At 31.6% G+C, this 16778-nt stretch overlaps 1 protein-coding gene across 1 annotated transcript; it reads left to right on the forward strand.

The window, feature by feature from the left end:
* The first annotated feature begins 9414 nt into the window (after positions 1-9414).
* LOC102578498 (flowering-promoting factor 1-like protein 3) lies at positions 9415-9977 on the forward strand. Its single transcript, XM_006342729.2, has one exon. The coding sequence runs from the start codon at positions 9488-9490 to the stop codon at positions 9803-9805; it is 318 nt and encodes a 105-aa protein (XP_006342791.1). The 5' UTR covers positions 9415-9487; the 3' UTR covers positions 9806-9977.
* The last annotated feature ends 6801 nt before the right edge of the window (positions 9978-16778 follow it).

Here is a 16778-nt window from a genome sequence, read left to right on the forward strand (position 1 = left end):
CAAATATCTCCTTGTTTTTATTGGTCGAGGCCTTTCTCACAATTGTATTCCTCATTAATAGATTTTCCTCCTCTGTCTTAAAGATGATGACTCTATTTGTTAAATTATATGGTGAGCAACATGATTACAACAACATAAAGGTGTTTGATTGTAGGTATTTCTCATACATCAAGGGTAGTAATAAGTTCAGTCTAAAAACCTACCATTGTGTGTTCATAAGATACAACAACTTGCATAACAATTACATATATTATCATCCCTTAACAAGGAGAGTGTATGTGTCTAGACATGGTGTCTTTGATGAAACACATTACCTTTTATGCCTCCAAGTCAGACTCAGACTAACATTGATGTCTCACCTCATCTGGCTACTTTTGTTGATTTTTTCTCCAAATGCAAGCACATGATGATCCTAATTCAGGGGAAGTACATGTTTTTGGTACATTAGTTACTAGTGATAATGTTTTTGATTATTTAACGACACTTATACCTCTTGATGTTGATAGTAATACTGACCTCTCATATACATGATCAAATGATGGTAGCCAGGAACAATTTAAAGTACAGGTCCAGACAATGGTGGTCAAGAACAGGGTGACGGTACATGATCAGATAGTGGTAGTGAAGAACAAGTTGCAAGTGGTGGTCCATCAAATCCCCCCTTATCTATGACTAGTCCATAAATAATACAATTAGAAGTTGATCTTTTAAGATGGAATATGACTAATAATTAACTCTCTAGAGATACGATACTACAACCACCAACTGCTTTAGTTAATCCACCTCATGTACCACAAGGGCATCACATAATCACCATACACAAGGCAGATAAACATCACTTATCACTTGTTGCTAATAACAAAGAAGATATTTTGAGGGAGAAAAAATTTACTAAGAAATCACTAAAATCATCCCAACTATGTAAGAGGAAATCAATGCTTTACACAGCAAAAAGACATGGATATTAATGCCTAAATCTGTTGGTATGAGCTTAGTTGTTTCAAAATGGGTGTTCAAGACCAAGTTGAATGTCACGATCCAAAAACGGACATGATGACACTTGTCTATTCCCATCAAGACAAGTCAGCCTCAACCTAACGAAAAGAAAGAAAATGCAGAAAATACTAAAGCAAGAACAAGACAAAGGCGGAAAACTTATTCATTCTAAACAATACCCCAAAATCTGATTGTCACGTGTACAAACCACTAATAAAATTATAGAATTCTAAAGATAATTACAAGTCTCAGTCTTTATTTCTAAAGTAGAACAAATATTAAAAGAAAAAGGAAAAGAGGGCCCGCTAGGATAATAAACAACTACCTCTCAGATCCTTCAACGAGCCTAGACTATCAGGAGAAGAAGAAGATCACACGGGTCCGGACTCGAAACTTACACAAGTGTAGAAGCAAGGGGTGAGTACCTATAACACGATACTCAACAAGCAATCTACTAAATAAAGCAACTATCTAGAAAGTGAATACCCCTTACACTCCAACCAAACCTCTACAAACTACAACCTACACAGAAATTAGCCCAACTAAGAAATTTTACAATACACGGCTCACAAGACCCAATATTCACAGTTCAATCTTCACAAGTCAACAATCAAACAAATCAAATAAGTCAATCTCAATGTCAAGTAGTTTAGTCATACGCAACAAGTACATCAATCTCAAGTATCAAGCAAGTTATGCATAAGTATCAAATGCATTAAGTCACAACAATCAATCTTTGCTGGAACCATTTTCCATCAGCATAATATCACTAGTCGGAACCATTTTCTATCGGCATAATATTACTAGTCGGAACCAATTTCCATCGGCTTTACATCAAGTCACTAGTCGAAACCATTTCCCTGACCTCGGCATCATAATACTCACAGGCAAAGACCTCAGCATCATAACACTCGCAGTAAAGACATCGGCCTCATAACACTCGCTGACAAAGATCTCGGCCTCATAACACTTGCTGACAAAGATTTCGGCATCATGAATCATCACATGTATCATCACAATATTCACAATCAATGCATACAAGAAATATCACACCACATGGAAGAGACAACAAATCATACAATTCAAGTCCACTATCATGCTTTCAAGCATTCCATCAATCAATCAACAAGGGTCACAACAAGGCAATTCACATCATCATGTTCATCACATAACCTTTTTCATTTCAACCCCCTTTTATTCATTTAATTATAACAAGTGGACAATTTAAACCCTTTACCTCATCCCTATTACTCCGAACACACAATCAACGAAGGAAGTACACCAATTCTACTAGAATACAAGATTTAAGAAGCCACTTACCTTAAATAAATCCACAATCACTCTAATAGATGAGTCTTCCCCTTCCGGATCACTTCTAAAGCCACAAAATCTATATGCAAGCAAGTATTCACAATCATCTTCCAGAAACAACAATACTCACATCAATTTCTCTTGAAAAGTGGGTCAATCAACATAAAATTCAATTTCAAAATTAAGGTTTGAATCCAAATTTTGATACTTGAAAACATTAATCAAAGCTTTAGGACCTCATTGGGAAAAATCATTTTGAAATAGGACTTAAAATCAATTCACAAACTCCATTTTAGTTAAGAACTTGGATTCATGAAAACCCTCATCATTCACCAATCTAAACCTCATATTTTAATGTTAAAACTAATAATTAATCAATGAAAAATGAAGATTTAGGATTAAGAAGACTTACCAAAATGATCTAGCACAGAAAATCCTTTTAAAATTCTCCACCAAGGGTTTCCCAAGTTCAAAAATGGTGAAATGGAGCTTAAACCCTGAAATTTGCAAGGAAAAACCTTCTCAGGTATCGCACAAGGAACCCCGTTAAAACGTGGGTCCCGCTTAAGTGAAGCCTTTTTCACGAATGTGAAGCTCGCTTAAGCAAAGAGGCTCTCGCTTTTGCGAAGCTTGCTTAAGCGACCAACCTTCACAAAAGCGAGACCTGCAGACACCAACAAAACACAACTAACTTTTCAAGCATCGAAAGAACCCTTAGGATTCGTTCGAAAACCTGGGCACACAAGCCACATATGCAAATCAATATACTTAATGTTCTAGACTTAATGGAACCATCAAAACATGAATCTGAGGTCTTCTTGACCCGACATCCGTGAAAACCATAAGAAACTAAGATTCATGTTTTGATATACTTAATGTAAATCAATATACTTAATGTTCTAGACTTAATGGAACCATCAAAACATGAATCTGAGGTCTTCTTGACCCGACATCCGTGAAAACCATAAGAAACTAAGATTCATGTTTTGATATACTTAATGTAAATCAATATACTTAATGAAAAATAAAAATATTGATTTGCATCACTTGTAATTATGAATAATTGTAGCCAAAAAATTTTGTATTTAGCTATGAATTTTTTTTGTAGCAAATAGTTGAATTATTCACTACAAATTTTAAGTCTTCGCTATTTAACACCTTACATATTTTGTGACAATTTTTTTGTTGTCACTAAATCATAGATTGAGTAGAGACAATATTATCTTTGTCACCAATTATTTATATTATAAGTGACGAAAATAAATGTCATAAATAAATCTAAATTTTTATAGCTAAAACTTATAATATTTAACTACGAACTCTAATTTGTCAATATTGTAACAATAAATTTTTTTAGATGAAAATTTTTTGTGTTAAAAAATTAATAAATTTTAAGACAAAAAATAAATTTTCATGAATTAGATCCATTATTAGTGACGAAATAATGTGTCACCGATAACTTTAAATTCGTGACTAACACTATTTAACAAATGGCGCGAAACTTTAGTGGCCAAAACTTTGCTACGGATTTTTATGTTTCGTCGCTAAAAGTATGTGTCTCATATATTTAAGCATGAAAAGTAAATTTTATTACTAAAAGCGAACAATTAGTGACGAATTTGATATCGTAGCTAATAAATTTGTAGCTATATATCATATTTGTTGTAGTGTGTGAAGACCATTTCATATCTATCTCGGGAATGTCTAGACTTGAATGAAAGGGTAATTATAATCATACTCCTAAAAAATCATATCTTTCATTTGAAAGGTTTGTGGAAAGTGGGTGGTTGAACATTTTTGGCACACCTTTATAGGATACTAGTGTACAATTCCGTCATATCATATGAAACTGACTGAGTTGAGGGTGTTAAAGATTTGATTACAGGATTTTCTCAGCAAGAGATTTATCAATTTGAGTGACTCTCTATGGGTGCTCTTATTTTGTTCATGAAGAAAAATGATGGGAGCATGTGTATGTGTATTGACTATCCTCAATTTAATAAAGTTGCTATTCAGAACAATTATCATTTTCCTGTCACAGATGACTTATTTGATCAGCTACATGATATATCAGTCTTCTCTAAGATTGACTTGAGGTGTTGGTATCATTAGCTGAAGATTCGGACTGGTGATATTTTAAAGACAATCTTTCAAACTAGTTATGGACAATTACAAATTCTTGATTATTTTTTTCGAACTTACTAATGCCCCCATGACATTCATAAGTTTGATGAGTGATATTGTTAAGACCTCTATAGATTGACTTATTAGTTTATTCGAAGAGCAAGAAAGACCATGAAAGTCACCTCAAGATATTGTTTTCAAAGATTCTCCAATGCAAATGCTGAGAAAAGTTCCATCTATATATAGCTGGTCTGAATCAAAATGATAAAGAGGATATTGTTCATAACTTGGGGTTTACTGCGGGAAGCTTACCCTTTAGATACTTGAAGGTGCCATTGTCTACCAATAAGCTAACTATACCTCAGTACCTAATTCCACTTGTGGAAAATATTATCCAGAGAGTTAGATGGGTGGATAGTACATATATAGTCTTTTAGATCTTGTTGGAGGTAGATGGTTAGCTTCTACCTAGACTTGTAGTCGTTTGGTAGAGTGTATAAGAAAAATGCAAAATATAGTGTATTAGTTATGCTTGCATTAGTTATGATGAGATTTTTGTATGCAATGTTTGGTTTGGTGTACTAAAAATATTAATGCATTACATAATTTTTTTAGAAAAAATATTTGTTTACAAAAATACCCTCCACAAATATAGTGGAAAGGATGTAAAAAATGTTTTTGAGGGCAATTATGTCTTTAATAATGTTAATGCATGCATTAGAATCCATTGCATTACTAATGCATAGAAATAGATGGTATTAGTAATACACTCTTCAATACACAATATAGTAGTGTATTACTAATACAAGCATTAGTTATGCATAGGTTAGAAAAGTGTACCAAACAATTAGGTACTAATAATACATCAAGCTAATGCAAGCATTATTTTCTCCAATACACTCTACCAAACGACCGTGTAATGTTTCAACTTTGGTTAATAAAGAGAAATTTGTTTAATAAAAAAAATCAAATGAACTAGAACCTCAACCAATTAATGGTCCAAATCACTCCCGAGCACCTCAAAATTCGTGCAACATCTGACTAAGTTATAAATCACCATCCGAAACTAATGAAATCATCAAAACTTAAATCCAACCTCGTTAATTCAAAATGTTGACTTTTGGTCAAACTTCTAAAACTAGAATTTCCTTCAATTCAAAGTCTTTTACTAATCACTCAAATGATTGAATCAATATTATCATGATGAGATGGAGTAAAAACTTGCCAAATGATGAACATTAGTATGAAGTGTAGAATTAGTGAAAGGTATTAATTGGTGGAACATGATTATATTCTGAAAAAGAAGTTAGAAGGTGGTCCATATATATTCCATATTGAGGGGATTCGGATAAATTATGGTGTATAGAGTAAAGGATAAAAAAATGGGAGGATTTTGAGAAGTGGTCGGGTTAATTCAAGTCACAAGGACCACATTTCACGAGAAGAAAATAAGGATGTTTTCATTTTATTTTTTCCCTTTCATGTTTGAGACCATCTTGCTAAGGAAAAGAGATTTGTATGTCCAAAAGCACTACAGCAAACAAGAAATATACATTTCTAGCCTATAAATTATAAAAGCCACGAATCTTGCAATAGCTTTATTTTCTTTTCAAGATCGTCCTCTTTCTCATCTTGTTACTTGTTTACATACATTGTATACTAGATTTCACTTTTAAAAATAAAAATAAAAAATTCTTTAGACATACTAATTACATGTAGTGTCTATTAATCATTAATGTAGAAATTGCATATCTTATTTCAACTATCTTTTGGTTTTAGAAGAGAACAAACAAAACAATTATAATAGAATTCAAACTTGGGATCTGACTCTAGTGATATCTACATAATCCTTGCTAATCAACTTATTAATACAAATTGTCATATGGTTGAGATTCCTCTATTCATTGTTGAAGTATGTGACCATTCTCATCTAAAAGACTCCTCACGTGCGGGTCTGATTCTTTTTTCATGGGCCAAACATATGGAAATTCTTTTTGATACGGGTCAGTGAGATTCGATCCCTGGACCTTTACTAGCTCTGATACCATATTGAACTGTATAATGACCATCTCATCTTAAAGTTTATTTAGAGAGAACACACTTTTATTAGTTGATTATATTCTCAACATCCCTAGTTAAGAATTTTGAATTCAAGACTTAAAAATATATGACTCCCTTGGAGAAACCATTTTATTTCCCATAGTGGATATCCATTATATATCGTGAAGGAAAATCTTAGTAGCTTAGTTGGTTGGTTACCTGAACACCCACCTTGTTGGTGAGGGTTCGATTCCCCACATTGTAATCTCCTCTCCATTTCCCTTCCCCACCGTTGAATATTTGATGGTTAAATAAGAAAAGGTTAATATTATATTTATATGGAGTGTGTGTGTGGGGGGGCGGCAGATTATGTGGGGGGGCGGCAGATTATGACATTTTGTTCTCCTTAACTTGAAATATTCTCTTCTGTTTTTTTTTTTTAAAAAAAAACAGTCAGATTCTTTCATATGATAATACAAAAAAAGGTTCAGCCAAATCATATATTTATTTTGATAACCTTTATTGCCACAATACATGAAACTAAAATCAATCTGTATTTCACAAGAATTACGACATATATATATAGTACGGATGATTATTATTTTTAAATTTAAAGAAGCTAAAATACATTAAATGGAAAATGTATGTCATATTTGATCATCGTGGTACATCTTTTGCATCTCTTTCCGTTGTTGTTTCCTTGTGATTATATAAACATGTAGGTATTCATCGGGAATATTCTTCATTTATTTTGTTTGTCTGATTTTAACTTAGTTAAGGAACGATGAAATAGAAATTGTGGTTGATGGTCGAATTACTGGTAGTATGTTGGTGGAATAATTTCTTAGATGTATTATCACATTATCAAAGATTATATGATTAAAGAGAAAGCGAAGGATAAAGTTAGACCTTTCGTATACCACAACTCACAAGAGTAAAAATTTTAAGCGTTTAACAAATTACAAGAGAAATTCTCGATCTTTTTCGTATGCAATATGATATGTTAGTGATTAAGAGAAATTTTAAGTCAATATTATTATCTATAATGGCAAGAACACCAAGCTTTCTAACTTAGAGCAAAAATATATTTTTGCAAAGAACATTAGATATATTTGAACAGAATAATAGTCAACGGAGTTTAAAGTTAGGTGAACATCAATAGGATGGAGTTTAAATTTTCTACCCTTTTTTTATTCTTTTTTTTTTTAAAAAAAATAATCTAATTCATTTTCCATTGTCCTCTCCTTTTCTGGTCTATCCCCACCACAAAATCTGGAAACTTATCTAGTTTTAACACATATGTCATATTGAAGACTCCATTTTTCTAAATAATTAATAAATATTATGTATTTTAAGTACTGATAATATTAATTTGGACCATTTCTCGATTTGTGTGTCAATATCCTTGCACAGAGGCCATGCTAATCTTCTCGATGTCCCAAAGGGAAAGTACTAGTAATATTAATTACATTTTAATTAAAATATATGTGAAAGTGAAAGTTTATACATTATTCATTAGCTTCTTGTTTTTGGGTTTTGATCTTCCAAATAATATATAATTTACTTTTTACACCATCATGTTATCTTTGCCTATTGTAATAGACTAATAGGTACCTATTTTATTTTCAAAATTTCAAATTTCACGTTTTAAGAAAGTTTGTAGGTAGATGTTATTGGAGACCTAATTAGTATTTTCTTTGTTTCAATTTGTTTATTCTATCTCTTTTTTTAATAAGTCCGTTTAAAAAAGAAGAACTCTTTAATTATAATTTTCCACACAACGATAAAAAATTAAAGAGCATTTTGTTACATCTGTCATACCTTTAATTTACATTACAAGATTTATAAATCTTCTTTTATCTTCTAAACTCCGTAGTAAATCAATATAGGAAAAACAAATTTAAACGAAATGAGTAGTATAAAAACGTATTTACACTAGTAGTGTACAAAAACAAAATTGGTTAATTAGTAATGACCTTTGATACGAATATTTTAAACCCATGCATTACATATAAATGGGTAATTAGCATGCAATTTCCTTTGATCCTTAGATTCCCTATGTGGGGTTAAAGATTTGGATTGATAAAGTAAAAATGGATTCTTCTCAATCCTATTATTCCACTACAACCTCCTTTTTCTCTCTTTGGTTCATGTAATTAGAAGTATACACAAAATTCCAAGAACTCAAAATGTTCTCAAACACGTGTCAATTTTCTACTTGCATGTTCAATAATCAATAAATATTTTTTTTTTATACTTTTACTCCAATCATCTTATTTCCTTTGATTGTAAATTTTTTAATTTTTATTTTTCGATTTCATGAACAGCGTCCTTATAAAGTTGGGAATTTTTTCACTTATATATGTAAACAAAATGTCATATTCGTCCACTTTGATAATAGTAACAAGAGTATATTATATTCTTTAAGGGTACAAGAATATGTTTCTCCTACAATCTTCTCGTACATTAGTTGTAAAATACCCCTCAAAACTTTTCACCTTGCTACACAATTTTGATATATATATATATATATACATTCAAAACATAAATAATTTTCTTCATTATCAACAAATTTAAGTGGTAATAAACTAATAATTAACCTTTTAAGTTATTTCCTTTGTTTCAATTTATGCAGTATAATTCGTTTTTCAAGAATTAAACTTTTTGATTTTGATCGTGTATTCAGACACAAAATCTCTTTGAAATAAAATTTACATATTTAAAAACTGCATAAAAATTACAAGACATATATATTGTGATAAAAGAAAAAGTGATTTGAATCTCGAAATCCTAAAGATGCCAGAAACAGGGGAGACTACCCCACTATCTACTTTAACACCTCCATCAAACACACACAACTCCCTCTCAAACATAATTGTAAGCATCCAAAACTGTCTATATAAACCCCTCACACCCTCTTCCTTTCAAACCATCTCATCACAAACTACAAACATAAACAAAAACATTCTCATTCACCTTTCCTCTACAAAAAACATCTTCAAATTACTTAAACATCATGTCTGGAGTTTGGGTATTCAAGAATGGTGTTGTCCGTCTAGTGGAGAACTCCGATTGCCACGGGGCGAACGGACTCCGAAAAGTTCTTGTACATCTTCCTAGTGATGAAGTGATCACATCATATGCAGTACTTGAAAGGAAATTGTACTCTCTTGGATGGGAGAGGTATTATGATGAACCTGAACTTCTTCAATACCACAAAAGATCAACTGTTCATCTTATTTCTCTACCAAAAGATTTCAACAGGTTCAAATCCATGCACATGTTTGATATCGTCGTCAAGAATCGCAATGAATTCGAGGTTAGAGATATGTAAGGAAAAAAATGGAAGGAGTTGATCATTTGAATGTGTGTTTTGGTCCAGTGTGTTGTAATTAAGTTTTTATCTTTAATTTGTGATTTGTTTCAAAATGTTGTAATTTGGAAAGTTGTAAGGGAAAATGTTGTATATTAAATGTTGAATTGAAGTCATAACTTTTTCGTTAAAAGCACTTGCCATATCACAAATGACAATGTTTTATGATTTTATATATAAGAGATATATAGTTTAGTACTCCTGAAATATATTTTTTCCTTCAATTTGGCGCTTACAATATTGTTCCATATCATTAAGTCAATAATTAAATTAAAATGTAATAAATTTAGTATTGGTTATTACCTTTAATAAATAATTATAAACATTTTATGACATGTTGAACTAAAATAAAGCTACTTTTTCTTTGCCTTGTTTTAAGAAGAAACAAAATGACGAAGATATTTATTTGTTCTTCCTCTTCGACTTTAATGACTTCGAAAATGCGCGCATCCCAAGACAATCTCATTTGTTTTTACTTTCTTTTTAAGAAAATAATTCCTTATATCTCCTTTTAGTACATCAGCTTATTATATTATTGCACCCTTTGTCTCTAATTACTTGTTTACTTTTCATTTTTTTAGTTGTCCCTAATTATTTGTTCATTTTGAAAAATCAATAAAGGACAATTTTTTTATATCTACTTTACCCTCAATTAATTACTTTGAAAAATGTTGAACTTCTTGAAACTCTTAAGTTTTTAATTCATCCACTTCATAATTAATATGGGTAAAATGATAAACTCACTATGTCAATCATTATTTTCTTAATAGGTGTTTCAATTTAAAAGTGAATAAGTAATTAGAGACAAGGAGAGTATTTACTAGTAAGAGAAATCGTGCAATGTACGAGCTCAATATTTATCATATTTTTTCAAAAGTAATTTAATTATTTTAATCTAAAATACGTTATATATATTTGTATGATAGTAAATCATCTCATCAAATATAAAATAATATTACTATAATTATTTTGTTCTATGATAAATTATATACATGTAGTTGCAAAATCATCTCATTCTTTTTTTCTCAAAACTCTAATGTGAATGGGCTCATTAGGAAATTCATAACTGAAGTATTTTTTTTATCAACTGTGTTTTTTTACTCTAAGAAGTTGCAAAAATTTACAAAAATATCAGCAACATTCAAAGTAATAAAGCTATAACTAAAATATATGAATTTAAAATTATAAACACAACTAAAATGAATCACATAATTTAAAAAACTATACACTCATTAAATTAAAATAGAAAAAACATTTTTTTCAAAATAGAAAGTTGAGACTGAAGCTGACAGGTCGACTCAACTCTCGCTTATATAATAATAAAAAAAAAAGATTATTGTTATTGGTTAAACCGCAAGTTGGCAACATATACACAAATTCTTTTAGCTCAAAACATTACTTAAAGAATTATTGTACACAATTAGTTTAGCTCGAACATAATAAAAATTGGATTATCTACTTGTCATACTAACTTATCTGAAAACAAAAACGAAAAAGCTAGGAAAGATTCATGTTACTTGTGCAATTTCTTTCTTAAATACTGAATTAGTGGGGTATATTTCACTTGATTTTAATATACCTATTCATAATCCTCGTTTACCTCTAAACACAGGTCATAAAATCTCTTGAAATATATACAATTCAAATTTATTACCATAAGGTTAGTGTTTACCTTTTAAATAGTAAAGTTAAATTTATATACTATGTAACTTCAGGACATGTGAGTTGAATTGACCAAATTAACAAGATTTGTAATAGATTAACCTAATTAATAAGTATAAAAGATGAACACTAAGTAAATAATTGAAATATATAAATTAAAAGAAAGAATTCACGCGAGAACCATGGCTAAATGGGAGAAAAATTGTGGGGTAAGGGTTGCACTTATTGTATCTCTAGGTATTTCTCACATAAAAAAAATGAAAACAACGTGATGGAACAAATTTCTAACTCTTTTATACATGTGATAAAAAAATTTCAACAAAAATAATTATGGAAAAACTACATAGCACATACTTCACTACCATATATACTTATTTTACCTTTAGTTGAAAAAAATAATACATAATACCACTTTTTAATAATTATACAATATATTTTAAAAAGTTAAATGATCAGATACACAAATTCCCTAAATATAAATATGGTATTGAATAATTATCTTTTACTCTAATCTCCTTAATTAATGGGATATTAACAATTCATATTTTATTTTGTCTCACATCATACCAATTCTCCAACGAACCGTATATCTCCCCGGCCCCACCCCCACCCCACGTTCTCCATCACCTCTATCATATTCTCTCTTCCTTCATCTTCAATCTCTTATCCCAAGTTCATCTCCTCATCCTCTATCTTTCTTCCTTATCCCTCGTAGATCTTCCTCACTAAATCATCAAAAATCACTACTAAAAAACTGTCAAAAAGCGACGGACTGCATCACTTTTTTTGTCAAAATCGATGGAAAAGCGACGCAATTATGTTCATCGCTTTTTGATTTTTTTTTCAAATTTTTTTTAAAACAAAAGCGACGGAGTCCGTCACTTCTTTTATATTTTCATTTATTTTTTATTTTCAATAAGCGAGGCAGTCCGTCGCTTTTCTGGAAATTAATATTTTAAAAATCCCAGAAAAGTGACGGACTAAAGGACATTGTTCGTCGCTTTTCTGGAAATTATTTTTTAAAAATACCCAGAAAAGCGACGGACTAAAGGACCCTGTCCGTCGCTATTCTGGGTTTATTTGAAAAGAATAATGCAAAAAAGTGACGGACAAAATCACCCTGTCCATCGCTTTTTTCTGCAATTTTTTTATCAATTCAATTCAATACATATTCATTTGCCCAATCAAACAATATAATCTAAACATCACACAACATATAAAACATCAAACTTAAATCAATCTTCAAAAATATCTAAATCACATTACAAAAACTTATAAAGTTATTCAAAATTAGTTTCAAAAAGTTCATAAAAGAGACCTAAACTAAGGAGTGCGATCTACAAAATCATCATCCTCGTCACTGTCGTCGTCGGTGTCCTCGGCAGGAGAAGATGTAGTAGGTCAACGAGCGAAGTTCAACACTTGTTTTTTGATTTCCTGAACGGTCGCACTCATGCTTTGTTGTTCAGCTACTCTTCTCCGCTTCGACTCTGTCAGTGCCGATGTAAGCTGTGCTATTTGAGCGTGGACAGTTTATGTGTCATTTGGACCGAACTATCTAGATTCTTAACGACGTACTGATGAAACTCATTCTGCATATTAAATATAAAAATTGACATCAATATATATACATATCATAAATATATTCACTATTAATATATATTATTCATATTAAATAACTTATAAAAGTTCGTTCGGTCCTTTCCTCCACCCACACATCCGGATCCGACTCATTTTCTTTCTTCCTGACATGAGTCTTTTTGAAAACCTCTGGTTCAATGGGAGTGCGTCCCAATTCTTTTTCCTATAAATAAAAACTGAAATTTATAACGATTTATATGAATCAAGTAATTATTTATTTAAAGTTTGAATTAGAACTTACCATCTCTCGTGCAATTGTTCCAACCGTCTTTGCACCTCCGGTGTGCAACGAGCCACCTTTAAGACTGCCTCTAGCCATTTTGGCTTGATCTGATATTGCCTTAAACTTGTCTGTGTTCCAATACTGATCCAATTCATCAAAAACATGAGGCAACATCCAACCCGGACGTTGATCAGTATCCCAAACTTTCTTTATCCAGCTAGACAGTCTCGCGGATGCCCTCCTCTCAAATGTGATCGCAATGACCAAATTGTACCTCGACCCCCAAGTACACAGAGTCTGAAAAAAATTGAATAGCGTTAATTAGATCGATAGTAAAAAAAATGTAAAGTATACTAAAATTATTAAATTAACTAAAATATATATACCTTAAATTCATTAATTAAACATCGTCTGGCGTATACTGTTTGGAATCTCGGTCCAAGAGTGATAAGCCTGTGTATAAAGTCTTCTAACACAATCTTTTAAATCCCGGGTAGCATTCTTTGCAAAATGCCACCTATAAAACACATAATAAATATATTAGTTCATGAATAATATATTAAAGTATAAGAAATAAATAAAATAAACTAGCAAATAGATAACAAAACAAACTTACGATGATCCATCCGGCTCAATCATGACTCTACCAAGTCTGTCCTTCTGACTAAGAGCTAGAGCAGGCATCTCAACATCTAGTGTAGCACTAGGTGCAGCTATAGATGAAGTTAATACACTAGAATGCACAAACGCTGAGTCAATGGAGGTGTACCGGTCATAGCATCTGACTGCTCGCTACTAGAATCTCTAATCCTCATGGTAGATAACTGAGGAGATGTACCTGTGGGAGATGGAGTACCATCCGATATCCTATTTGCCGATAAGGGTCGTGGTCGACGAATAGCCTGTAAAGGTAGGTCCTTGTAGCGCCGTGGAGGCAATGCCTGTGAAGTAGATGAAGCACCGACTGGTCGACGGTAATTAGGATAATATTGCCGAGGATCCGCCGTACCAAACGGAACAACAAATAAATGAGTATCATGACTGATGTGCTCTGGCGCAGAAGAAATAGATCTTAGAATATCCTCAGGATCTATGGGTTTCCTAGACTTCTTCTTTTTATAGTCTGGCTAACTCCAAGATGCTCGTAATGTCTATCACCGTCACCGTCTGATGACATCTGTATGCAAATTTACATGTATAATATATAAAAATCATAAATTAAATAAAATTAGCAAAATAAATTAACTTACATATACTAACTTTCATTCTACTACTATTCCTCCTCGCTTGTTTCAATTCCATCATTCTCTCATTCTTCCTCCTCAATTGTTTCATTTTCATTATTTTACCATTCTTTGTCATCAAATAATTCATTTTCCTCATTCTCGAATATTTCTTCCTCAACCATTCAGTATCTCATCATCAGATACTTCTTCTAATATGTGTTGAGGATGTTGTAGTGTGGTTTCCAATTCAATATCAACTTGTTGATGAACAATTGCAACATCATTTTGATACGCCACATCTAAGACATTGTCAATTTCAAATTTTCCCACAGACTTACTTTTTATAACAACCCACCAATCAACTTTGTCTCTACGCAATAGATATGGAGCGTAATACACGTGTTTAGCATTTTGTGTAATAATAAAAGGATCATAACTTTTGTATTTCCTGGTGTGCTTAACTTCAATTATATTATGTTGATGGTCCACCTTTGTGCCTCTATGTAATGGGTCAAACCACTCACACCGAAACAATACAATCTTCTTCTTAGGCCAACTTGAATACCTCACTTCAATAATCTCATGAATGACATCATAATATTCAATAGTTTAGCCAATACCATTAACATCACCTTGTATGTAGACACCACTATTATTTGTTTTCTTGTTCCTAGAAACTTCTTCAGTTTGAAACTTAAAACCATTGACACAATACTTATTCATTGTCAGTACTTGAGATTCAGGTCCAAGTGCTACATGTTTCACTAATTGCAAATGTTGGACACTTGAGTATTCATCGTAAACCTACCTGATTGTTATTTCAAGTAATATAATTTAGTATAACATGAATATATTATATATTAAATACATAGTGATTGCACACTAACATAGTTCCTCATCCAGTTGGAAATTTTTGTATAAATGGCTTCATTGCCCCATGTGTTTACGAACAAGCTAATCATTTTACATTCAAGTATTTCGTTAGTTAATGAACACTTATAGTATGTAATTTGATAACATATTTTTAACACTTACTTGACATATGATTGAATCTCTAGACAATTAAGCAAAATATGTGTCACAGCTGATTACATTTTCATATTAGTGAAGCTTTGTTTTCCACGCTTTTTAGATCCTCGACCATTTTGATTAAAAATTGATATCGGTGGAAATAAAGGATCAATATCGCCTTCATTATTGCGATTGAGACTGTTTCTCCTACATGACACATCATCACTAAAGTAATAAGAATAAAAATCACCAGTTTCTCTCCTAATATGACCTTGAACAACTGATCCTTCGATCTTTCCCCTTTGCTTAATTGTTTGCTTGAAACTGCCAATTTTTCTGCATGTATATATGTATATATATGTTAATAAAAGACTTGGTGAATATACATAACTTAGTTAATATTTCAAATGGATACCTCTTAAATGGATACATCTATTTTGTTTGAACCGGACCTCCGAGGCAGGCCTCTTGTACAAGGTGAATTGGAAGATGCTCCATCGCATCAAAGAAACCACATGGAAATATCTTCTCCAACTTAGTAGTAATAGCAAGAATACTTTCCTCCATCCTATCTAAACAACTCTCCAACAACTTTTCAGAACACAAATCTTTTAAAAAAAGACTTATCTCTGTGATTAGTTTTCATATCCTTTCGGGTAGATGGTTAAAAGCAATAGGAATTAAAGTTACCATGAACACATGACAATCATGACTTTTCATACCTATCAATTTTCCTTCATTCATATGTATCCGCTTTCCTAAATTTGAAGCATAGCACTCAGGCATCCTCAAATTTTTAACCCACTCACAAATTTCATGTTTCTCGTCCAATATGAATAAAAAGCTTGCTTTGGGCTTAACTATTTTACCATTTTGTCATTCCTGCAGCCATAACTCTTTTCTCTTACAATATTTCTTTTTGTCCATTCTAGATTTTGGATTGTCTTTTGTCTTACCCTTAATATCCATCATTGTTTTAAACAAATTGTCAAAATAATTTTTTTCAATGTGCATCACATCAAGATTATGTCGTAGTAGATTGTCCTTTCAATACGGCAACTCCCAAAATATATTTTGTTTGGTCCAATTATGTTCAACACCATTTCCAGGAAGTTTAGAAGGTGAAACTTCTGTAACTTTAGGTTATTGAGAAACTCTCTCCCAAATTTGA

The sequence above is a fragment of the Solanum tuberosum genome, unplaced genomic scaffold, assembly GCF_000226075.1.
Source record: "Solanum tuberosum cultivar DM 1-3 516 R44 unplaced genomic scaffold, SolTub_3.0 scf00035, whole genome shotgun sequence".
Taxonomy (NCBI): domain Eukaryota; kingdom Viridiplantae; phylum Streptophyta; class Magnoliopsida; order Solanales; family Solanaceae; genus Solanum; species Solanum tuberosum.